Source organism: Cupressus sempervirens, chromosome 5, assembly GCF_028749045.1.
Source record: "Cupressus sempervirens isolate cs-2001-9-10 chromosome 5, ASM2874904v1, whole genome shotgun sequence".
Taxonomy (NCBI): Eukaryota; Viridiplantae; Streptophyta; class Pinopsida; order Cupressales; family Cupressaceae; genus Cupressus; species Cupressus sempervirens.
In genome coordinates, this window is record NC_143122.1 from 607,358,444 (window position 1) to 607,386,402 (window position 27,959).

The 27,959-nt window shown below is 34.7% G+C and overlaps 1 protein-coding gene across 3 annotated transcripts in view; it reads right to left on the reverse strand.

Annotated features, from left to right (window-relative positions):
* PWD (chloroplastidic phosphoglucan, water dikinase (ATGWD3)) overlaps positions 1–27,612 on the reverse strand; it is a 133,005-nt gene extending 105,393 nt beyond the window's left edge. For 2 of the 3 annotated variants that reach the window (XM_089832033.1, XM_089832032.1), the window contains exons 1-4: positions 27,042–27,612; positions 21,942–22,551; positions 4,719–4,805; positions 4,395–4,526 (exon numbers count right to left, since the gene is read on the reverse strand). In XM_089832033.1, the coding sequence (XP_089688159.1) occupies positions 4,395–4,526; positions 4,719–4,805; positions 21,942–22,551; positions 27,042–27,250 (1,038 nt within the window). In that variant the 5' untranslated portion in view covers positions 27,251–27,612. Of the gene's footprint in view, positions 1–4,394; positions 4,527–4,718; positions 4,806–21,941; positions 22,552–26,806; positions 26,908–27,041 lie in introns of those variants that run through there. The other variant, XM_089832034.1, reaches the window with a different exon arrangement.
* Positions 27,613–27,959: the final 347 nt, after the last annotated feature.

The following is a 27,959-nucleotide window of genomic DNA, read 5'->3' on the forward strand; positions in this document are numbered from 1 at the left end:
TTGGCTTGATCATTGAGGGTTTACATAGCATCCATGAACCCCGATCTTCAAAATTGCTTCGAGTGAGTCTCTATTTAGCCCTTCCACCTTCACAACTAGCTTGCAAAAATTAAAATTAAATTGCTTTAAGTCATCAAAATGAATATGAAACTTTTAGATTCTCATCCTCAAATTATAAGATCAAATAGTTGGAATCAACTTGAAAATGACTACTTTTAGCCTAGTTATAAACCACTTGACATGCATTTATTTGTAAATATTGAATTTGGAGAAGGATGCATTAGTTTCAAGATTGCATTGGACCTCTACAACTTGGCGAAGATTGGAGGTGTATCTTGGACACAAGCTGTCCAAGGCAACTTCATTTCAAACTTTCATTCCTTCTTCAATTAAACAAACTCCTTCCCTCATTCTTTGATACTTGCAATAATTTTATATTCAATTTTCAAGTTTTGGTCATGGATTTTCACTTTTATTAATCTAATATTTATGCTCTCATATCCAAATCAGAATCATGTAGGGGGGATAACACTGGTTTTTACCTTGAAATACTTATCTTTCAATGCCACAATGCCAAAGGAGGTGAAATCTTTCCAAGAAAGGAGGGCAGAAATTTAGGATTCTCAAGATGGAAAATCTCGACAATAGGCAGATTCGCCCTTATGTCAAGATTTGAGACTTTTGCTTGCCTCTCCATGTTATTCGATTTGCAAATTCAATTTTGTGTCAATCATTCCCAACTTATTATATCAATATGTCAAGGCTGAGATCAAGGGGTTTCGAGATTCATTTTTCACACCAAAGACTTATCACCTCATATGCTAACGTGGAAATTTTGCATTGTTGATATTAGCAATCCTAACTATGGGCGGATTTTGCCCTATGTCAGGACTCAAGATTATTCTTTATTTTCTCACAACTTTCAAACTGCCCTTTACTCTCCCAAGTTTAATTTCATGCATTCGAATTCATTTCAAGGACTGATTATGGTGAATTTTGGTTGTGATTTCATATTTGCAGCTGATTGGAGGTTATTCCAATTCAATTGAAATCGATTTTTGCACAAAAGATTTGATTTTTTCCTTCAAACTTAATCAACCTTCACCTCAAACATGTTTATCTCTGCATAGCTCAGTAAACACTATCATTCTGAGTTCAGTATAAACTAAGTCACCTGGTTACCATTTTTAACCATATTAACCAACTTGGCGTAGAGAATTTTTAATGTAAAGGCATTATGCTTGGGTGGAGATTTTTAATTGTTGAGAGATTCACAAAGAAAGGGGGTGGAATTCTGAGAGTCTTGAGATTGAGAATCTTAAGACTGTCCCCCTATACTTCATTGATTGCATTTGGACTTCTATTTTGCCCTTTTGTTTTGATGTTTTAACCTTGTTTTGATCTGATTTTCATTGGATTTTTTATGAATCTGCATTTGTGAAATCAATATTTTCACCTCGTTCCATTACCTTTTCTCCGTTCCATCATCTTTTTCACTGATTTTGCATTAGAGTTTTGCCCTCTGTCCACTTAGAATCTCACCTTGACTAAGGCAGAAATATGGAGATGTCAATATTTCCCCTCTTTGGCATGTTTTATCTTATCAATACAAGCTTCAAGATTGCTCTAAAGGCTTAATCTTCAAGGTTTTCAATCTGATTTGCATCAAAGCTCATCAAACATTTGTTTTTCAATCCACATTCATCTCCACAACTTGACCACTAATCTCTAGGATTTTGGCGGATTTCTATCTTTCATCCAGAATTTTGATGATCCACATCAACTTGGCACTAACATTTTGCCTGAATCCCTTCTAGACTTGGGCTGAAATTCGGGATTCTCAGGATTTTGGCCAAAAAAGAGGGCTGGAATTCAAAGTTGTCGAGATCTTTTCTTAGGAAGACAAAATTCTGAGATTCCTGAGATTGAGAATCTTGAGAATGGTCGGATTTTGACCTACTCTCAGGATTACTTGATTCATTTTCTCACTCATTCTCTTAGTTCATTTCATCAATTTGCAATTGAAAATCGCCTTTTAGTCACTTGGAAATCATCTAGATTTGTCTCGAATTTTGAGGTTGTCGAGATTGGGAATCCTGAGACGGGTCAGAACTTGACTTATGAGATTTTTCATTGTCCAAGTTAACTCCCAATTGTTCACTTCAATTTCTTCAACAAGTATATTGGTAATTGCTGCCTGATGCATTGACATTGGCAGGAACTTTTAATTGTGATAGGATCGTAGTGGTGATATGGGACGGATCACACGAAAATGAGAAAATAGTGGTTGAATGGGACGAGCCACACAAGAACAAGAAGATACATAGATGTTGATAACAATGGTAATGGCAAGGGTGATGTGAACAGGGTGAGTAGAAGCCCATTGCGTGGAGACGAGACAGTGGTAGTGGTACCTCAATAATGGTATAAAAATCACATCGGTGGATTAAATAATGAAAAACAGATTGCCAAAAAATTCCATCTCTTGCATTGGTTTTCCCCAACTCATACCCATTGATTACAAAAAGCAGGTTGTTTCTTCCAATTAGTGAGCACATTGGTTGCATTATGCATTTCATAGTCAATAAGGAATACAATCTCAATGCTTCCTATTTAACATTAGGTTCACAAAAATGTTACAAATGAAATCCAAGTGGCTCAGCAGCCATGTGTAAAACAATAGATACAGATAGTTTCTAAGTTTATGCCAAATTTTGCAAGAATAAATGCAAAGTCAATCCAAGTAGTTTCAAGGCATTTGATAATATTTTTGAAACAGTAACATTCACCTAACCTCATTTATGGCAACTGAAACACTACTCAAAGCACCAAAACCATAAATCTTACATAAAAAAAGCTAAGTTGCACAGGTAACTCCCCCCCCCCCTCCCCCAGACCTGCAGAAATCTGGATCTGGTTCAAACTTGGCTCAACTAGGGTTCAAATTTTTGCCTGCTGGTTCGATCTGGTTGAACCAGGCCAAAAAAATTGAAGTAATTTCAAACCCAATTCGAACCACATGCTTTCTAGAGCCCATGGATAGCAAAAAAATGTTTTTTTTGCAAAATTTATTAAGTTGTTGGCATCCACAGCCCTAAAAGGTTGTTACGAAATGCTTTTGGTGGTCTCTCATTGTCATATTTTGTGGCCTCTCATTCTCATTTTTTGAAGAATTTGATGCCAACAGCATTGTTGCTGCTGCTGATCCCATTGGCCTTAGCTCTATTGCCGAGTCAACTAATGTCAGACAAGAAGAAAATGAAGGAGAAGAAGATGAATATGAAGAAGATAAAGATTGAAGAACTTAGAATATTAATAGATTTTTATTCCATTAGTTGAACAATGAATATGGAAAAATGATACTTGATGCTACAATTTATTTTTAATGTTTTGAATCTTTGATGTTGAACTATATGATGGTATGAGCACTATGACTATATGATGGTTAGATAACTATGATTACAAGTTTATGGTGTTTTGTTATTTAAATGTCTTTTTCCTACTATGCTACATTCTAATTTTAACTCATACTTCATAAATATGTATATATACATATATTTTTAATAATTTTTATATGTTTTGTACTAACGAACCCCAACGAAACCAAACTCCTTTCCAAAATTTTGACGAACTCGCAAAACGGTTCTCGAACTTCGAACTTCGAACCAAACCCGAACCAATAACTTAGAAAATAAGCAATCAACATGGCATAACATAAATGGTGAATTCTAGATAAACCATCAGAGACCAGAAATAGTAACATTCACCTAACCTCATTTATGGCAACTGAAACACTCCTCAAATCACCAAAACCATAAATCTTAAATTGAAAAAAGCAATCATGGTATAACATTATGGTGAAATGCAGATGAACCATCAAGACCAGACAAAGGCATCCATACATACAAGAATACAAACACAGAAACACACATAATTATTAGTATGTACTTATGTCTACATATAATAATATATGTATATACATACCTACATATATAGAAAAGATGTATGCACATACATACATGAATACATAAGTATATTTACATACACACATGTATGCATGCATCCATGTATGTATGTACATTGTATATACACATATGTATACATTATATGTGTGTGTGTATACTTCTGTCCCTAATTTGAATACATATGAACATATACATATACGTACGTGTGTGTGTGTAAATGACATATTCAAATAAGAGACACAACTCTGAAGGTTCTGCCCACAATCTACAAGCATCATGTTGTATCATTCAATCTTTGGCAAGCTTGATGTGTAACTGTACTTTGCATTTTACAATTCCCTCTTAATTATTTAAAGACCAAATTGTTAACACAAAAGATGTAAGTGGCAAAAATGTATACATCCCATATCACAGAATAAACAAAACAACCTTAGCTGTTGTACTTGACTCTGTCGAAATCCTTTCCAGCTCACGAAAAATATGTCTAGATATTTCAGCATGTCTGTTTGGCCTGTGATGACCTCCATCTTCATAGCAAGGAATTTGACCTGTGTTAATCCACTGATAACAGAATTTTGTTAAAATGGATAACCACTTCTATAGTACAGTACTTTCAAACAAACAAAACATGATGTTCCTATTTTAACTTGTCATTTGACTTCTGATGAAATTATATATGCAATACCTAATGAAAGAATCAAGTTAAAATGTGAACTTGTAAAATAAAATAAAATTCAAGATGAATTGGAGCACCTTTAGGTAGATTGCAACATTAATAAGTGTCTCCAAGCGAGTTGTCTTTCCTATTTCATCTGTCAAAAGGTCACGCACAACTTCTAGCTGCAAAGAAAATGCAGCCAAAACCTAAATTAGTACAGATATTGATATATTATCTGTTTCTCATGAAGAATAAATATAATCACATTCTAAAATCCCACTTGTGCATAACCATGGAAGCCTTGGTAGAAGTGATTATAAAAAGTGGCGGAAATTGGGAAAATGCAATTTCTCTCTTGGGACGAATACAATTTGCAATTGGATATCATTATTCAATGGAATACAATTTCGTTCACAGCGATTCTGAATGATGATTTGATAGTCACTAACCATATTTGCAAATTCGTAATCATGAAAATAGATACCTAAATAATTTTCCTTACCATGTCTTCTGCATGACCTAGTCAAAGCATAGTATACAAAGAGCACAATATCACAACTAAAATAATCAATAACAATTTTATTATTCCCCAGAGGTCTTCAGATAAGATGCATAGACAGAAACTTCTACACATGGGTTAATTAGAAGAGCTTTAGCAAATGTCTTGCAAAAATATTTATCTGAAAACATAACATTGCCTATCCAATATCAGTCAACACAAACCCAATGAGTACCAAACTACTGAGAAAATCTGCAAGAAGAGCCATGCATTAAACAGAGTAGCTTTGTAAACTAATCTGACTTGTCACCGAAGTCACAAGAAAATAACAAGTAATCAATCAAGACCCCAGGCAATGCTGCAGAAGCATGGATAAGAATGTCCTCAAGTGAACCAGTCATTTTTCGAAAGTTCTGTGCGCAGCTTACCAGTCTACCACAAATGTACACAACAGTAGCATAATCATTTTGTCATTCTTCTCCAAAATCACCTTGACGAAGAAGCATGTTAGGCAGGACTTATACTGTACCAATATCTTGATTGTGTGCTCATTCTCATCCAAAAATGTTCATCCCTTATTACTGATTATAATCTCTCTGTATCCTCTTCACTGAATTTATATCTCTCAGAATAACCACAGCAGATTGAAAGAGGATATAAGCAATAGCAAAGAGAGTAGACAAGGAATGCCACAAAATCTGATACTTTTCATTCTTCCTCTCCATGGATTCACAAGATGTATGAAGGAAGAGATGTGCATGAATTGGTTAGGGCCAAGAACGTGCAAAAAGCATTACTTTAACTTTTTAAGATGAACACTTAAAACTGAAATATCTACAGGAGTCGAATTCATTATTTCCTCACTGGTGAGAGGAAGTTGTCCAAACTTACATGCATAAATTATCAAAACTTATGACAAAAGCATTGTTGGAGACCCCCTACACTATGTATGAGAGAAAACTTCTGTAGCCAAGCCAACCTTGGCCAGGAACATGCAAAAAGAAAAAACTTCAACTTTTAAAGATGAAAACTTATAACAGAAATATCTACAGGAGTCAATCCGCATTGCTGGGAGGAAGTTGTCACAACTTATATGTATAAATTATCAAACCTCTCACAAAAGCAATATTGGAGAACCCCTTAATCATGTGTGATATATTTTTTTTTTACCAAGCCAATCTTGGCTACAAATAATGAACAGTCAAGTTTATTGCTTTCTAAATAAGGGAAAAAAAATTAAAATGCAAACATCTTTGCTTGCATATACGTAGCTTAGAATTCTTTGAAATTCAAGGCAAATCGAAGAAAAAACAAGAAAAAATTATTCAAGAAAGTTCTTTGATATTAAGCACGAGAGAAACAAATAAATTCATAAAAAAACCAGAAAAAATGAGCAACAAACTTCCTACAGTTTATATTATTCTGTGTGCAATGTGGTAACCTTGTGATTTATCAGTGTTCCTCAGCAATGCCTCCCAGGGATTTTCCCATGTTTCTTCAAAGTGGGGCATCCTGGGCAACGGTACAGGAATACATGGTCATCAACACGAAGCCCTACCACAATTATGGACAAAGTGCAAGCAATGGATGTTGCAGATGAGGTCGTCACTAATTTCTTTTTTGATGCTAGTGTTCCTTTCCATTTTGTTTGATCTCCTTTGTCAAAGGAAATGCTCAACAAAGTAAACAAGGCTAGTCTTAGTTATGTGGGTTATAGCGGATCAAGATTGAGAACCACTCTCTGGAGAAAAATAATTCTAAGATTAGCCGTTTGCAGGAGGAGAGGAAAGCCAAATGGATAACACATGACTACAGCATAGTTATGGATGGATAGACAGGTATTAGACATGGCTACAACATACTTATTGACATCATAATTTATAGTTCCATGCATTGATGAACATTATTTCATGAGGGCCACTCATTTCTTAGTAATAAATATAAATATGTCAGGTTTTATTTCAGACTATGAGAAGCCATTGAGGACATCAAATCTCAAAATATAGACCAAGTGATTAGCGATGCAGAATAGTGCAACAAGCATATGGATGCAGTTTTCATAGAAACACATCTATTGGGCACCTTGTGTGATTGTTTTGAACAATGCACCCAAAGAAAATAGAAAATTAGAATGGGTGAAGCAAGTAGTGGTGGATGCGTGGAAGGTGCAAATGTGCATTTGGAACCACCATACTGCATTGGCAATGTTTTTTATCCTTTGCAAAGAAATAATTCCTCGCTAAATTTGCTTCCTATTTAACTCTATAAAGACAAAATGGATGACACAAGTGTGGTGGATGGAAGGGAGGTGCAAATGTTTATTTGCATCCCACCACAATACAGTACCATTGTTTCAGAACTTTGCAACAAAGGGGTTCCTCAAACTAGTTGATACTCAATTTGCTTCCTACTTCATTATGCTAGATAGAATGCTTAAATTGCAAGGGCCATTTCAACTTATAAATATAATATTAGAATAGGGGGAAGAAGTCAGCAACTAAACAAGGGACGAGGGTGAAGGAGACGATGATCAATGACATTTTTGTTGAATGTAAAATACACATTATTTATTTATCCCTTTTTCAATCACCAAATGTGCTGATTATGATAGGAATGATTTATGAGCGCGTTGATAGCATGAAAACATATTGTTCATGAAAGAGACTCTAATAAGTATACTCAACCAATTATCCAAGAATTTTATGTTATTTTTAATATGTTCTGAATATTTTTCTGAAAGTTAATGCATATTAAGGGCTTGAAATACATAATTGAAGTATTGTTAATTTATAATATCTTTAGTTTTAGGTTTATACAAAATGGTTGGAAGTTCTAGTTTGGTTGCCCAAAACGTAGAATTCTTTTGAGTCTGACACATCGTCATCTATTTGGTGATATAAAACAATGATCAACAACTTGTCAGTGGTGAGGGTTATCTTTGTGGTTGTCACCAATCTTCAAAGAGAGTATAAGAGCTCATATTTTCAAGTGAAAGCTCGCTTTTGCACCATTCCTTTACAAGAACTTAAAAATTGGGTTGTGTCAAATAAAAAATGGTTACCAAAGGTGCAAATATTGTCTTATATTAAAAATACAAGAGGATGCCAACATGGCAAGTAACAGATCAAAGGCTCATGCACATCCTCTTGCCAAGAGAAACTTTTAGAAACCTCCAAGTGGCTTCTCAAAACTAAATGTTCCATATCCTTTCATGCCAACACCGCCATCATCTGAAGAAGGGAATGTTTCAGTTTCATGTAAAAGATTTGTTAATGATATTGTAGCAATGATCAGATTCCTTCAGGACGACCTGGATAAAATAAATGTCAAATTGGCCTATCAGCCTTAGACATTTGTATGAACTGATTTATAAGGAAGGGATTATTGATTGAACCGTTAGTGATCGATTAACATCCATAATCAATATCATAAATAGTGATCAATAACGATCATAAGAACTATATTATCGATAATAAGATAGTCTATGTTCAGATTAACATTAAGTTGTTAACAAACTAATACTTTTATGAAAAGACACAAAGATAAACCAGTCTCAGCAATTACTCATGAATCCATGATGAATGGGTATGTTGACAAATGTAATCAAACCCAATATAGATTAAGACGATGATAGAAGAATTATGGAATGGTTCAATGAGGGCAGGACTCTGAAAGATTGTGTCCATTCATCTAAAGGTTGGCAACTTCCAAAAGATGCATCCCCTCTTGGAGAGGAGAAGATAGATATGAGGAGGATCTCAATGGAAGGAGATTTAAGATAACATCGAGCACACATACTATCAAGTATCAACAGATCTATATTCATACATGCAGGCTGATCGATATTCCTTCAGACAAATATATATTGCCAGATCGATAACATATTAAAGATTGATTCATATTGGTAGATCGATTTTGGCAAATTTGAAATCAGATCTCTGTCATTTGATAAATAAAATTGAATACTCTTGTTGCTGGGTTTTTCACCTTCGAATTGGAATGTTTTCCTAGGCTAGGTGCCATGCAATTTTGTGTGAATTACTTTACATCTGCATTTCATTAATCTGATCATATAACTAACAAGAGGCCCATTGGAGAAGGCCTACAAAAATGAAATGAGACAGATTGCAATTAACAGCATTGCTCATTTCATTTATTGCAATGGGATTCCTTTCAACAATGTTATATCACCTTAGTGGCAGGGTATTGTGACAACACTTTGCAATCTGCCTCATAATTATGTTAGTCCTTGGTATTAAAGCTGGAAACCACTTTATTGGCGAAGAAGAAACTTTTAGTGGAGACATCATTAAGAGTAAACATAGAATACACGGCTGAGAATAGTTGTATCCATCATTTCTAATGGATGGAAAATTACAAAAAAGACCATTTATCAATTTTAAATTTTTATGATTTATAGCAATGTCCTCAAAAGGGGTGCTCTTTTAGAAGGTGATGGATTGTGAGGGGCAAGCAAGAGATCCAAGTTCCATTGCCAATATTCTCATAGAATCCATTGAAATGGCGGGCTTTAAAAATGTTGTCCAAGTCATAAATATCGATACAAAGAATTATAGGGTAACAAAGTCTACAGTGGAGGGCACATATACATGTTTTGGATATCATGTGCAGTCCACTTAATTTAATATTGCAAAAGATTGGCACAAAATTAAGTAGATCAAACAAATCTTCATGGAGGGCAAACAGATCCAAATGTTTGTGGCTATTCATTCTATGTCACAAATCATCATCAAGAGCTACAAGTTCAAAGTGTTCAAGGTAATTTAAATATTATTTTTTGTTTTTTTAATATATATACGTGACATTTTTTTTTGTACCATATTAGGTTGACAAAACTTGATTACATCTCACATAATCATTTTAAGATGACTCGTGAAATTAAAAGAGCCTTGAGTTCCATGGCCATCAATAGCTTGTGGAGTGTATGGAAGCAGTCAAGCACAAAAAGAGCTGGAATATAAAATCATTGATCCAAGATGATGACTGGTGGGCTCATATGAAATATATGTGAATTTTACCAAACCCATCACTATCATGATTAGATCTAGGTTGATACCGATCGCCCATGTTTCAGTGATATTTATGATGACATGGATTCTGTGATGGAGAAAACAAGAGGAGAATAAAAGCCAAGGAACATGACCAAACACAAACATTTTTCAAAATCATGCAAACGATTATCATTGACCATTGGAAAAAGATGATCGCCCCCTTCAGTCTCTTAGTATTTTTCTTTCTCACCAAAATATTATAAAAAGAGATACTTTCATTGCTAAGGAGGCTACGACCCTACAAGGAGGAGGTTGCTGTTAGCTACAAGGCTGCAATTAGGAAGATATTCTCAAATGAAGATATCCAAAGTATTGTCTTAAGCAGGTTTGGAAACTTCATATATTCAAAGAATCATGGTGTTTCCACCCTGTGAGCCAAATATAGAAAAGATAATCATGATTTGTGACACCTAAATGGTCAATTCTCTATTCATTTGCAACCTCTTGCAGTTGAAATTTCTCTCCCATGTATGTCTCTTTTTATATTTTATTTTTCTTGGTTTTCATTTGATGTTATGCTATGTATTATCTTTTATAATAACATAATTATATAATTTATGTTCTGTTTTTATAATATTAAACACAGAATGTTGTATGCAAACTCAACAGGCTCCAAGTTCTTCAGCTGAGCAAAATCAGAGTACATACTCCTGCATTCACTCAGTCAAGCGGAGTTATTTGGGAGCCAAAAAGAAAAGGATTTGATCTATTTACACTCCACCTTTATCTCTTGTCACATAAGACACTTGACTACAATAAGGGTGTGATAAAGAACTAAGATCCAACCGCTAAGTGTGCTGATTCAGATACTACAGTGGTACAACCTGCCAAAGTCTCTCTACATGACACAATTTCTATATGTGATGCAGCTAGTGGGTGTGGCACTCCAAATGATTGTGGTTCAAATGAAATTGAACAAAATGTTGACCTTGATACTTTTGATAAAGATTTGAAGACTATTAAAATTTTATTGTAATTTTGAAATTTTTAGTGTAATGACATTTGGAGACTTGAGTATTATTGGCAATTATTAGTATTATTGTTCTTAACATATGTGTGAGTGAATGTGTAAATATATAGGTGAATATATATTCCCATGGTGCCATATTAGGTTCCAATACCCATACTTGAACTAGTAGCTTAGACAATAAGGTCTAAGCCAATATGCACAAGAGTTAGATCCCAATTCCATGTCACCCACTCAATGTCATCAAATTTCTTACATGACAAGAAATCCTAATAACTAGAGGGAGTCTAGGAATGGAGACTCCAATTGGGTTGAGCGGCAGCACCCCTCATGAGTGTTTAGGGGCAATGCTCCCAATCAGGTTAAGGGACAATGATGCTCATGGAGATCTGGGGGCAACGCCATTCATAGGGATCTGAATTCTATTATTCATTGAGTTATCTCTTTCACCATTAGTGTTATAATTGTTGTTGTTGTTGCCCCTAAATGTTCAACCATCATATCAATTAACTTAATGGTGCACTGATTTGTTTTCTACTGGATGCCAATTTGCTTCTTGTGCATATTAATTTGCCTCCTACTGTTCCCTAACCAGAGTATTCAGAATGTTCATCACGTGTTACGCCCCTTTGTCCTCTCAATCACCCATGTTTATTTCTCTCTCTTCACCTTCCATTAATAAATTTGGGTTGTAATTGTTTCTTTTAGTGTTAAAATGATGTGTTTGAGACTTCATTACTTGCACTGCAGTCATGTCATTGTTTATTTACACCAAACCCTTTGGGATGGCAGGATACACCACTTTGATACTACGGTCATATGCATTGTTTTCTGAATTCTGACAATGATGTTTTAAAAGATAACCCATAACATAGAAATAGATAATAAAATTACAATTTCTGCAATACTGGCATATAAAAAGCATAACACCCAAATGCACAATATTTGAAATACCTACGACTGGAAATGTTTATTAGGTTTGCTACAGAGTGTGGGCACGATAAATGACCAATATTATCAATACTCAAATGACCGAATGGTATTGAAATGTGCTACCCCAGTTTATTTACTGATTTGAAGATTCAAGACATGTTTCATTCCTTTCATTTCTTTTACAGAATGATGAAAATTTCAATAATAGTTTCATCTCTAAATCTAAGAATACACAGAATACACAGAATACTTCTCTAAGTATTAACCATACAACAGTAAAATCAGACCTCCTAATGTTACATCCCTATTTTTGCTTGATTATAAAATATTCATAATAGCCGTTGAGACTTCATGCGGAGTTGAATTGATTGGTTAAATTATTTAATTGTTATGGTTTCATGTGAAATGGAAGTGTTGGTTATTCTTTATAATTTCATGGGAACTTGGAATAGTGCTTAAATGTTATGTTGTTATATGTGTTGAAACAAATAGCTTCGGTTCAGAAAATTGCACTGATCACATGAGACTATACTCATGTATATATACATGTCAATACACTGAATACCGATATATATATGTACATGAATATAATCTGAATTTCATTATGGAGATCACAGCATTCAGAACTGCCAATGCATATTATATTGAAGTAATATCTCCAAATTGAATTCAATAAACAATCGTATTTATAATTGTTACTGATTACAATAGACTTAGTTAAAGTCTTAAATGGCATTAGTTTTTATTATGACTAATCACATCGGGTGTGACCATTCCACCAATCGGGTACATTGGTGAATGGTCATGTCTCCATTTGGAGACATGCCCATTCACCCATGTACCCGTCCAGAACTGTATACATAGTATATGCTGCCCGATATTGCAACACAGAAATTGATTAATGTGTGCAAATCGAAGGCAATATAGACATCGATCTTGAAAAAATAATTTATCATTTGCATTTAGTTTATATATACTGTGCAACACTTGTATTCTTCATTAGCATTGACTGTACCTACAGGAAATATACATACTTCAGCATTGCAAAAAGAAATCTGTAAGTAAACTTTACATGGTATCAAAGCTTGGCTAAGGAAAGATCACACTAAGTTTATTGAGTCAGATTTTTACTTTAAGACAAACAATCCTCTCCCTACAAAATGACAAACACAATGAGATTCGAACATCACCTTTGAAGTGCTAATAACTTCGAATCTTGGAAACTTTGAGTAATGGTGTTGTTAAAAAAAACAAATTGGAATCATTTGTAAAAGAGGACAAAGAGGAACCTAAAGATGATTCTGAGAAATCAGAATGGATCGAGAAAAATGAAAAGGCAATGAAGATAATTGTAGATGTTGTTCGAGACCACAAAGAGGAGGATTCTTGTACTATTTAATTTTTGTTGATGATTTTTCAAGGAAGACATGGATATACTTCCTTAAATGCAAAGAATCTAAAGAGGTTCTCTCTAAATTTAAAGAATTCAAAACTATCACTGAGAACTCTTCCGGTAAGAACATTAAAATTCTGAGAACAGATAATGGGAAGGAGTATACTTCTGAAATATTTAAAGAGTTCTACAAACTCACTGGGATTAAAAAGGAGTTCACAGTCCCTTACAATCCTCAACAAAATGGGGTTGCTGAAAGGAAGAACAGCACTATTGTAGAAGCTGCTTGGGCCATATTTTGATCAAAACTTGAGTATGTCCTTCTGGGCTGAAGCATCCAACACAGCAATCTATATTCAAAATAGATGTCCTCACTCACATTTGGACAATAAGACTCCTGAAGAAGCATTTTCTGGAAAGAAACTTGACATCAGTCACCTAAGGATATTTGGATGTCCTGTATATGTTCATGTACCAAAGGAGAAGAGGACTAAGTTAGAACCTTTTGGAAGAAAGGGTATTCTCATTGATTTTAGTGAAACAGTAAAAGGATACAGAGTCGACATTCCTAGACAGAAACAAATAAAACTAAGCAGAGATGTCATCTTTGAGGAAGACATTGCTTTCAAAAGAGCCAAAACCTCCGATGAATTAGATACATTTGATGTATCTCCAGAAGAGACTCCTGCTCCTGAGATTCAAAGGGAGTTTCCTGAAGAGACTTCAACTGAAATTGAAATCCTTCCAGAGACTCAAGAAGAGAGTCTTGATCACTCTAAAAGGCCACCTTGGGCAAGGAAAATAATACAGGAAGGAGATGGATTCGCAACCCCTTCAGGAACCTTCTGAGAAAGCAAAAGACCTAGAAAATTGACATATAATGCTTCCATATGTGAGAGCTTGAATCCTGAACCTTCTAGCACTTTTGAAGCACTTAAACATCAAGCTTGGAAAGACGCCATGGTGGAAGAATACCAGTCTATACTAAAAAATGATGTTTGGGACATAGTTCCAAGACCTAAGGAAAAATTTGTTGTGTCTTCAAAATGGCTCTTCAAAGTTACGTATGTTGCAGATGGCAGCATTGAAAAACATAAAGCTCGTTTTGTGGCTAGAGGTTTTTCTCAAAAGGAAGGAATTGATTTTGAAGAAACTTTTGCACTAGTTGCCAGGTACACTTCTGTTAGAGTTGTAATAGCCATTGCAACAGCCAAAGGTTGGAAAATCCATCAAATGGATGTAAAAACTGCTTTTCTTAATGGAAAGATAGAGGAAGAAGTATAACTAGAACAACCAAAAGGATTTGTAACTCATGATGTTGCTTCTTATGTTTGCACATTGAAGAAGGCTCTATATGGACTTAAACAAGCTCCCCGAGCCTGGTATGAAAGGATTGACAAATACCTTTTAAGTCTTGGATTCACCAAGAACGTGGCTGATCCAAATCTCTACTTCAAAGTAACTAAAGGTGATATGTTAATTCTTATTCTTTATGTTGATGATCTTCTGATTACAGGGGAAGAACATCTTATTAATCAGTGTAAGAAAGATTTGGTTTTTGAATTCGAAATGAAGGATTTAGGAATTCTCCATTACTTTCTTGGTTTGGAAGTACATCAGAAGTCTGGTAATATCTTTATACATCAAAAGAAGTACACTATTGATATTTTGAAAAGATTTGGAATGTGGGACTGTCGACCTATGTCTACACCTATGGAAACCAACCTTCACAAGCTAGAGGAAGAAAGAGTTGACTCCAGACTAGTTGATCCCACCTTATACAGACAAATAATTGGGACCTTGATGTATCTCGTAAATACTCGACCTGATATCTGCTATGCAATGAATGCATTAAGTCAGTTCATGTGTGAACCTCATGAGATTCATCTTGTTGCTTTGAAGCACATATTGAGGTATCTTCAAGGTACTATTGGGTATGAACTTAAATATGAGAATACCAACTTGGAGTTACATGGATATACTGTTTCCGATTGGGCCAGAAGTGTAAAAGACTAGAAAAGCACATCAGGATGCTGCTTCAGTTTAGGATCAGCCATGAACACTTGGATATGCAAAAAGCAAGCTTCTGTTGCTCAAAGTTCTACTAAGGCAGAGTATATTGCAGCAGCTATGAGAGCTCAAGAAGCAGTGTGGCTTCAGAAGTTGCTTTCAAACTTGTTTGGTGAACCTTTGAAACCTACCACGATTCTTTGTGATAATCAAAGTTGTATCAAGTTATATATGAATCCGGTATTTCATGATAGATCCAAGCATATAAAGATTCCTTACCACTACGAAAGAAGAGTTATTCAATTAGAATATATTAATACAGGTGATCAAACTGCTGCCATTCTCACCAAGGCTCTCCCTAAAGTGAAAGTTGATCATTTCAGAAAGAAACTTGGCTTGATTGAAATGTAAGTTTATGAGATTGAGTCTCAACTTTGTAAAATTTGTATTAATTAAATAAAGATGTTTAAAGTGTAAACTCTTTTGTCATATGTGTGATTTTGACTCATGGGCGTACCCTATGTTCATTATTTAAGGAGATAATCTTTTAAAATGGAATATTGATTCTGATAATATGAAGTGACAACTTTATTATTATTAGATTACTATCATGATGAATATCATGTGACTTGATATTCAAGGAATGATCATGTTAGTTAAAAGAGCATGTTGATGGATATCATGTGACTTGATATCTGTTGAAGATCAATATGTTCAAATTCATGGTAGATATTACGTGACTTAATATCTATGGATGTACCATGATCTAGTATGGTGTATATCATGTGACTTGATATCTATATACACACCATTACTGAAAAGAATATCATGAGACTTGATTTTCTTATTTATATCTTGAGGATATTACTTCTTACAATGAGAAACAAATAAAATTTCATATGCACTTTGTATTCCCTAGCTAAGAGGGAGTGTTGAAACAAATAGCTTTGGTTCAAAAAATTGCACTGATCACATGAGACTATACTCATGTATATATACATGTCGGTATGTTGAATACCGATATGTACGCACACATGAATATAATCTGAATTTCATTATGGAGATCGCAGCATTTAGAACTGCCACTGCATATTATTATTGAAGTAATATCTCAGAATTGAATTCAGTAAACAATCATATTTATACTGATTGTTACCGATAGCAATAGACTTAGTTAAAGTCTTAAATGGCATTAGTTTTATTATGACTAATCACATTGGGTGTGACCATACCACTGGTTGGGTTCATTGGTGAATGGTCATGTCTCCATTTGGAGACATGCCCATTTACCCGTCCAGAATTGTATACATAGTATATGCCACCTGATATTGCAACATAGAAATTGACTAATGTGTGCAGATCGAAGGCAATACAAACGTCGATCTTGAAGAAATATTTTATCATTTGCATTTAGTTTATATATTGTGCAGCACTTGTATTCTTCATTGGCATTGACTGTACCTGCAGGAAATATACATACTTCAGCATTGCAGAAAGAAATTTGTAAGTAAACTTTACAGTATGAAATAGCTAATATGATTACTTGTTATAGTACTTTTGATTTTACTACAATGATGGGAAATATGTTATTACCATGGTAAATTTCTTTTTTGCAGGAATGCGACGAAGGGGGGGAGAACATTGTTGGAGAGGGAATTGGGCATGAAAGCACCACCTACCACTGAGTTAACAGGGTAGGAGTCCTAAACTGCCATGATCAAGGGAAATTGGACTAGGCAATCAAAGGTATACCAAGAAATCACCATGAGCCAACCGGGTCGACACCTTTAATGAAATAATAAAAATGATTGAACTAAGAATAATTGTTACCTTAAGGGAGCGAGTAAATCCTTCTTGCATATGAGACATGTTCTGGTATATTGGTACCCATGCTACTTACATTCATATGTGTACACACACACACACACACACACATATATATTTATATACGTGTATAATTAAATATGATGCACATGTAGGTATACTTCAACTTAAAATATAACATATACACAAGATACGCATATTTGGAATATTACGTATACATATGTATGTGTACATACACATGAATATATGTAAATATAACAAATACCATTATAATAAAACATTGAAGAGTAAAGTCATTAATGTTATTCCATTTTTTGTCATGCTCTATTATGTTTTCCAGCAGCCTATATTTCTATCTCTTCCATCAGGCCTTTTATTTTCCCAACAACTTATAATGTTATTGCTTCATCGGCCATGTATTAATACCGGCCTTCTTGTTGTGACTCTTGAATGTAACTCGCATTTCCCCCACCTTCCTCTATCTTGCTCGTAATACTCTTCGAGACAACATATGTGTTCTATCGTGCATGCATTTGGGCAGAAGTTTTTCTTATGATACCTGCATAGCAGTGAGCGCCTTGATTTCTATGATTGGATTCTATGTAGCCATTGTTCATATCAGTGAATTGCATTCATAAGAAATTTCACCTCGAAATCATCCCTCATAAAGAAGAAATTATTAATCAAATATCAATATATTGTTCTTTTCATCCAACATTGCTTGTGATAAACTATCAGACTCCCTTTGAATCTAATATCAATCTTTTGAGCTCCTCGTCTAAAGTTACCTCTAATGAAGTGTCAAACCCCCTCTAAATCTGATATCAATCTTCTTTTTCCTTTTACTATGATTGGCACCCCAAGCCTTAATCACTCTTCCCGTTATGACTTTATTTACTTAATAATGGATTATTGTAATATGTTGTTCAGTCTATGCCCAACGCATTAGTCTCTATCGTGTGGGTGGGTGACTAGCTGAAAACTTGTTTATTCTTCCCTTAATACTTGTTGACCAAGCATTCACTCGGTACCACAAAACAATACGAATGTACGACTCTTTGTAAGTCCTTCCCCGTGGATAGCTTAATTTATTTTCTATATGTAATCTTGATCGTACTTAATGTGGCTTAAACAATATCGGGTTGGTCTTGTTGACGTCGCTCTCAGTCCTTATTTTGATCACCTTGTTGGAGAACCGTAAACCAATAAAAGTGATCTATGTCCTTTCTTTTACCTTGGACCAAGGTTTGCCCTTTTGCCATGTGGTGTTCATAACGTGTGAGTTCAGTTAAAAGAAATGTTTGTCTATGTTTGAAACTTCTTTTTAATATTCCCTTCAATTGATGCGACAATGATTTTCCTTATTATTGGCAGGTGTTCATTCACATTCAACTTTTGGGTATTGGTCGCATTTCCTTCACATTTTTTTGATGCTTCCGTTTCCATAGGGTTGACCAATTGACTTAAGACTCTTGTATTGTGATTATTTGTCCTAGACTCTAGTTGAATCTTGACACCATATTCCTGGGGTTTGCACTAATTTGAAGTAATCAGGTTTGATTGGAGTAGTCTGGATGATATATGTTTGGTTAATAAGTTGTTCCTTCTCATGTTACATATTTATGATCTTCTCTGAATATCTCTTTCCTTTTCTATTATTTCTTATATTTGCAACCTGGCTCTGATACCTTGTTGAAATTATGATCGTTGCAAATGTAATAGCATTGCCTATTATTTTTGTGTTTTCCAAATGCAGCGATCTCTCTTGCATTTATATTGAGAATGAGACAAGGAGAGATATGTCCCATGAAGGGATATGTCAATTCATTATTATGACATTAATATAATGACAATTGATTATGTATATATATATATATATAGATATACGTATATAATATCTTTGAATCTTTATTATATTGATGTCCTAATAGTATTTTAGATCTCTCTCTGTATATATATCTTTGAATCATTATTATATTAATGTCCTAATAGTAATCTCTCTCTCTCTCTCTCTCTCTCTCTCTCTCTCTCTCTCTCTCTCTCTATATATATATATATAGATATATATCTCCCATAATAAAATATATATATCTTCAATAATTTAGTCTCATAGGATTTATCTGTTAGAAGCTACAAAACATCAACAATTATTTTATATATAATATCTATTTTGGCTGTTCGTAGAAGTGGAAATATCAAAATGGGGGTCTACCTTTGGCAGGCCTCTAAATCATATCCCCAACATTTTACCTTGCCCAACTTTTGTGCAAGGTTTGAAAGGAAGAAAGGCGCAGCCTACTAGAGGCTTCAAGCATTGGTCACTTGTGAGAATATTTCCTCTCTTATCTATGCTTAATCATATTTTAGCTTGTTTTGAAATTTACATTCTATGTTGACTATTCTCATTTCATTTTACATTCTATATTAGTGTTTGGCTGACCTTTTACCTTTCTAGTATAGACTCTATATCTTGTCCCTACAAGACGTGTGTGTCACGTTGCCATACTAATTCTACATTGTCATCGTAGGCTTGTGTGTGATTGTAGATAGTGCGCAGAGCTTCCAAGTTTGTCTTGGTGACCTGCTCTTTCAATGTTTGTAACCAAAACATTTTTATCATTTAGTATCTCTTAGTTTACTATTTTCCGTTTGTCAACAGACTCAATTGTTCCTTTCATTTTAATCATCCTAGCTCACCAGAGCACTAGCTAATAGAGGTAGCATTGGATCGATCATTCCTTAGGATTCTATCATCTTGAGGGTGATGAATCCCCTTCTCTAAACTTGGAAGGGGATATTATATATAAAGAAGGAAAAGTGGAATATAAGGGTGTGGAATAGTGTGGAAACATGTGTGGAATAAAATGAACTAAATATACGTGAGAACAAAGAAGTGTGAAAGAATTGTATGTTGGGTGTGCGTGGGGGGATGAAACATGGCCATGAATAATGAATTGTAAGACGTGTAAGCCATGAAAGTAACTAATCAATATTTGATATCATTAGTGTGTATATATGAATTAGTAATTAATTATAGTTTGTGTTATACGTGTGGCATATATAAACTCTCCCTTTTTCCTGTACTACACCAAGCTTTACAGCATAGAACAGAATATTAAACCTTAGACTAAAATCAAGGTTTTTTTTGTCAACAATCGCTAATAATAAAAGCAATCTCGTCAATAATTGTTTATGTACCCACATGATTGAACAATATTGCTATGCTTTATTTCAATGTGTGGGTTGACCAACATTAGGGCAAGACTCAAAGTTGGACCTTGAAAAGGTCCAATGTGCATGGATAATCTTGGAGCAATCCAATTCAAATTGGAGATAGCTATGGTATTCATGACATTCCTGCATGCATGACAACATACAAAATGGGTGGTTTTTGCTCGTGGTTAACTGGTAGGACATGCCAAACACCAATAATCTCAATTGAACCTTGAACCACATCGTTGCCACCAAAAATCTGTCCTCTTTAGTTTCATTGAGATATTCAATACAGGGAATCTGACCTATATGATCATTGGGCTCAGCTTATGCTGATTCCTATATTGAGCTTTCATTTTATTACAATTGTATGGTTATACACTACTTTAGACCATTAAAATGTCATATGAATGTCTAAAGCAAGCAACAAGCTAGGATGCATATGTTAATCCTTAGAACTAGAAATAACAAAGAGGGGATTATTGATACAAATAAGTTAAAAATCATTGTAAAACTATGTTACATAAATGGAAATAGGATTTATATCTAAAATGTTAACGATAAGCTGCAATTAATATTGCATTTCAGTCATGCCCAGGGGAATGTCAAATTCATCAGATTTTTGGTGGCAATGATGTGGTTTAAGGTTCAACTAGATTATTGGTATTTGGCATGTCCTTAGCTGGTAGGACATCCCAAACACCAATAATGTCAATTGAACCATGAACCACATCATTGCCACTAGTTTCATGGAGACATTCAATATAGGGAATCTGACCCATATGATCAATGGGTTCAGCTTATGCTGGTTCCTATATTGAGCTTTCATTTTATTACAATTTTATAGTTATACACTATTTCAGACCATTAAAATGACATATGAATGTCTAAAGCAAGTGACAAGCTAAAATGCTATGTTAATCCTTTGAACTAGAAATAACAAAGAGGAGATTATTGAAATAAATGAGCTAAAAGTTATTGTAAAACCATGTTACATAAATAGAAATAGGATTTATAAGAAAAAATTTACAATGAGCTGCAACTAATATTGTGTTTCAGAAATGCCCAGGGCAACGTCAAATTCATCACTTCTTCTTGGGTAAAGATCTTGTCCTGACAATTAAATCTACTTTTTTTCCTTTCTTGGTACAACAAACTCAAGTACACACAATATCAGTGTGAACTGGCGTGGCTTAGTAAAGCATTTCATTTAAATTGTACTAAATAAAGAAATTGTAAATAAGGAATCAATAAGCTTACATAGTAATTTGGGAGCACTAAAATTATATTGTATCTGAAAATCCTAAGAATGATGATGAACTAAAGGTATACAAATTGGAGAAAAGAATAATATGCATGGTCTCCAAACTTTTCAAAGAAAAAACTAAAAAATGCATAAAATTTTACCTTGCGCCACCAATTCCTTGCATTCTGGTCGCCTTCCACGAGCTTTATAGCTGATCCCTCCAAGCCTGAGGTATTCCAACTTCTTTCCCTTTCTCTATTGGCATGCTCATTAGACCTCATAAAACTGATATCCTTACCTTGCCATCCTTGAACGAAGGGACTGGCCTCGGCATGTTTCTTAGAGGTATCAACTTCAGGTCTACCATTTCCAAAATTTACTTCCTTTTTTAGATCCAAAGTCTTTGATGCTCCTACTACACGATCAGCTCTTTGCAAATTCAGGGTTTCTTGTGTCTTATCCCAGTGACACACAATTTCAAAATTTCCTTCCTTAGGAAATTCTAAAACCCGATTATGGCCTCCTTCCCATTTTACTTTTCCATCTTTTCCAACAATCACAAATTTGAACTCCACTCTCTCCCCACCTCTAGTTTCTAGATTCAGAATCCATCCAGACTCAGTCCATGACATCATCACCTTCTTCTTCCACGATCCCAAGGTTGGTGTTGATCCTAAAATAGCATGATGTTCACCAAAACGAACTTGATGATCCAACCTGATATGAAGCACTATATTGCCCTCTCCATGCTGTGATCCCATTTTCTCCACTCTATAGCCAATTCACAAGGTAGAATAAATTACGAAGTAAGATTCCTTTCTAAAATGCTGCACTGCAAAACCCTGCCTGTGTTTATTAAAAACTGAAAAAGATAATAAATTTGCAAACTTAAATTACAGTTGGAACTAAAATAACCTATGGAAGGAAGGGGAAAAAACATTAAGTATTTTAAACATCACCCAAAAATATGTGCCAAAAAAATTTCATACAGATTTTTTGTTAAGGGCAAACAAAATTTAAAATTTGAGGTGTATTATGGTTAGAGAGAGTAGATCAATTTGATTTCCATGAAGAGTGAGGACAATTTATTCCTATGGCCAAATAAAAAAGCATGATTTTGTTTTCAACTTGGTGGTCTTTTGCTAATGAAAGTCATTTTCCTCCCCATAATCTCACAATAGACACAAACAGAAAACTATTAAGCTTGTTGTATCATTGTAATACAAATAATAGCAGCAGTTTCCTCAACAACTATAACTATGCGAGAAATAACAGTGCTTCAAAGTGTAGTCAAAATGATTTCAGATGGCAAGGGCTGGAAGGGATGCTTCAAGGGAGACCATGGTGGCTGGTGCATGGATGGACATGTCGCTAGAAGCAGAGGATTGCACAACTTCAACAAGCAGGAAGCGCCTTCGAGGACCAGAACGCAAGGGTATGGCGCACTCTGTGGAGGATGACCGTGCAATTCCGAATTTCACCAAGGAGGATGCAGATAAGTGGTTTAAGTGAAAGAAACCAGAGCCTTTTGGCTTCTGTTCTGGGTTTCTGATTTTACTATGTTTATGTTCTTCATGAAATATGTTTAATTACTCTGGAAGGGACTGGTCTTTTGATGGGTGTTAATATCCTTTTTGTAAATTGTCAATTATCAAATGGCATGGGGATCGGGAGCAAAGGAGTGAATGCTTGTATAAGGCCACTTAACACTGTGGCAAACCTGAAAACTTTAATCTCTGTAATCTTTATCTTTACTTAATAGAAATAAAAAATGTTACCTATCAAAGTATATATATATATATTGACAGATAAACTATTCCCTAGTGCCAAAATATCTGTCAAATGCCCTTTAAGCATGAGAGGTAAAAAAGGGAAAAAAAATGACATTTTCTTGGCAGCTTGTTTACGGTACAGAATTTTCAGTACATTTAATTCAAACACATTTTGGAATTTATCAAGATTGCTAAATACTCAATAACAACTAAACTTTTTATACACAAAGTTGACCAACATTCAGAGAAAACCAATAATTTTTACAGATATGCAGAAAAACTATCAATTCCATTTTATATATAATTTTGAAAAATAAAATGAAAAGATATGAGCAATTGGTAAGTATAAGATGATAAATTAACAAAACCACCCTATTATTAGAATATTTTATGACAGGAATGTGGAATATATAGAGATATATGAACGAAAAAAATTGAAAGATCTATTTGAAATTGCTTCATAAGCATGCCAGTTTACAGAATTTATTGCCTAGAATTATTTGTATAACTGTGAGTTCGGAATATGGGGAGCTCAGAAACTGTTTTTCTACATTATAAAATATATAGCAAGGATAGGGATTTGAAATATATTCTAATAGTAATTTTCTGTAATTCTGTTGATATAAATCTTTGGTAACCCCATAAAGTGGAACCACAAACCTGGTCTGTCTTGGCTAAGTTACCGATTCGGATGCGGATTCCGAAGCGGATTCCGGAAGCGGATACGGGATGCGGGGATTTTTATTTTTTTTGGATGCGGATGCGGGAGGAAACGTGTATGTATATATATATATATATATGCAAGAAATATCAAATATACTAATATATGTCTATATATATTAATATATAACAACTGAGATGAGTGTTTAGTATTGAAGACCCAGTAAAGACATACAGTCTGCATGAATACTTTTGGTCAAAGATTTTGATTAGCAGCAAATATTAAGAATCATACATCATAAACAAAGTTGTATCTACATATTGTTTAATAATCAAATATTCTAGGCACTAGCAATATCAAAGTTTGGCATTTAAAGAAAACATATATGTATATATATAACAAAGATAAGCAGCGTGTAAATAACATGAATGCTGGAAAGATAAATAACATGAATGAGTTTTACACTTTTCATGCAGCTGGGCCCGTGGATGCTCCCAGATGCTTCTGGAAGCTCTGTGGATGCTGGCCGGAAGCCACCCGCAGGCTCCCGGATGCGTCTGGAAGCTGGATACTGGCTTCCAAACGCATCCGGGAGCCTACAAGTGGCTTCCGGCCAGCATCCACAAGGCTTCCAGAAGCATCCCGCATCCGTCCGCATCCGATGCGGAAGCCTCTGCATTTCCAGACGAATCGGTATCCTAGTCTCTTGGTATGAGATTCTTGCAGGTTTAAAATATATAGCAAGGATAGGGATTTGAAATATATCAATAGTAATTTTCTGCAATTCTGTTGATATAAATATTTGGTAACCCCATAAAGTGGAACCACAATCCTGATCTGTCTTGGCATGAGATTCTTGCAGGCTTTATGGAGGTGTTTGATTTAAAGATGAATGCTTTTTGGTTTGCTCTCATTAATGAAATACTGTGGTTCATCTGGAAGCAAAGGTATGAAGAAGTCTTTCAAAATAAACAGCAGGACCTTACTGGATTTTCATTGAAACTCACCCAATCTTATACCATGTCACAAGTTACACCATTATAGAAGTGCCAAGGGAGAGGTTCCCAACATTGCTCAAAGAAGGAAATATGATGTTTTTCCAGGAAGACATTCAGATCTCCAACTTTGTGTTGGAGGAACAAGACAAGAAGTGGATCAGTGATGGTAGTCCTTATCTCTTGTCACAGAGAGACCAGACCTGTTGAAGACAAACAATTGAATCAAGAGAACAACCAGGACTGGGACAGAAACATATACAGGGATAGAAACAGAGGAAATCAGGATGAATATGCTTTCTATGGAGATAGCTGGGGTGATCCTAATATTAGAAACAGTAATAATGATGGATGGGACTAGGCTAAACAGTTGGAAGCCACTTTTTGTTCAAGGGTCCTTACTGTTATATTCTATGCTGTTGTAATGTAAAGTTATTAAGCTTAGTCTCTAGTTCTAAGGCCTTTGATAGCTGTATGCTGAACCTGATCGACAGCATAAAGCTGTTTTTGCTGTCATTGTGATAAAATTTTGCTTCTGTAGTCAGTTGATAAACTATCTCTAATAGAAAAAAAAAATCTGTTGATATAAATTGTGGATTAACAACCCTTTGAAAATCAAAAGGAGACAAATCGAAAGGATTCAAAGATGAATAAAACAAATTCAATCTGACACTTAGTTCTTCTAACAGGAGGAGAGAAACTCTCTACTGATGCAATTGTTATAGTTCATCTCTTAAGATATCTGTAATAAACTGAATGGATGAGGGCAAACAGAAAACTGAATAGATGAAGGCAATTAGATAGCCGAGGGTTAATATAAAGAAGCTCCGAATCAAAATATCATATGGATGAACAAATGAAACATCAATTCGACAGAAAAAATACAGATATTTGAAAACTGTCTCGGATCTTTATTAGTATGAAACAAGTAAATGAAAGAGGCCAAACGAAAAATAAGAGGAAAGGATATGAAAGGATATATAGCTTTGCACTCTTGGAACAATTTAAGAGAATCACTTTATTTTAGAAGGCAAAAAAATTGCATTGAGATTCAGAACAATTATGCAAATATTCTAACAACAATTTCTTTGCAAGACATATCCTCAATAAAAGAGGAGGTTGGGAAGATAAAAAAGTCATCATCAAAACAAACAACATAATACAGAAAGCTCGAACGACTAAATCTGCTGTCCCTCAAATCATATTTAATCTCGTGATCATTAAAAGTTTCTGGTTTATTCTATTATTTCATTAATATTTGCTATATATTTCTTTTTAAAACACATCCAACTTTCGAAGGAAGAAAATTTATCCGGTAAAAAGTGTTGGAATTTTTTATAGAAACATTCATAGGAGATATCAGCTACTAGGTTATTCCTGGTGCTGAAGACTTGCGTCAAAATTCTACATAAGCATGAAGAAACACTAAAATTAAAATCTATTTAATGAAATAATCTACGAGCGTGAGAATTATAACAAGGTAACGTATGCTCAACTAAAGCATGACAGATATCTAAACTTGTAAAAATCCGTGGAATGGATGAGGAAAAATGTATGTTGAAAAGTATTTTATTTTTTAAAAGGCAATATCTTGGTACCTCGCAAATGACAGTTTGGCACAAACTCAAAACCAATGCTACAGTTTCTTCACACAAGCAAGGAAAACAAATTAAACTGTTTGAACTACTAAATAAACAACAAACTCAGCAGACAATTCTGCATAACCACAGGGCAGCATTTCATGCACTTAAATATCTCCTTTAAATGCTAAAGGAACCTATTCCATTCTGTTAAAAGGATTTATCAGATTCCCAATAGGATAAGAAGCAAAACCTTTCGGAAGGCAAAACGCCCGCACTCAAAGAACGAATCGAACCGCGGCTGAAAGAGACGCTGCCATTTAGCGATCCAAAACCCTCGTATGGCAAAAAGCATAACCGACTTTTGCCTCGGCATACTCTGAAAGAGCCAAATTGCAATTCCTCATAGTTGTACTGAACTGGCAGACGATTCCAACTCTGAAATAGTCTTACGGATGCCATGAAAAAAGACAATTAACTCAATTCGGCATACTTCTGATGTCTCTTATGTTTTCCAATTCAACTTCACAGTCAGTGAAGTGAGATCTCAGCCCCGCGATTACAATATTTGGAGTATTTGGCGTTTTCTCACGAGTTTATTTTATTTTCATGTTTCTGTGCGTGATTAAAGAAATCATAAAAAAATTTATTTTATTTTCACGTTTCTGCGTGATTAAAGAAATCATTAAATTGATTTTCCTTGGTGTGTGATTTATGCTGGCTCGAAGTTTCAAGATTGTAACGTGAGATCAGGAGATTTTTTGAACACTGTGGACCGCTTCAACATGTGATGTTAAAATATCAGGCTCTGCGTGGATGGTGACAAAGCATTAATAGCTACGTTTAGGGACGAATTTAACTGTAATGGCAATGCCCATGCGCTTCTTCGAATTTTTTTTTTGATTAGGTTGTCATTTCTATAGTGGCATTCTAGAAGAAAGATGCTTGAAAGAGTTAATTTGTAATATTTCTATCAGAATTCAAGTGTGTAGTTTTTGAGTCTAATTCATTGATTCATGAGTAGTGATTCACACAAAACCATCTCTCATGAGAATAAATAGAACATTCAACACTTGGCTCTAGGTGATGCTCATAGAGGTGAAGCATGAGACTTCCTGAGAGGTCACCCATCCTAGTACTACTCCAACTTGAGCATCCTAGTACTATTTTG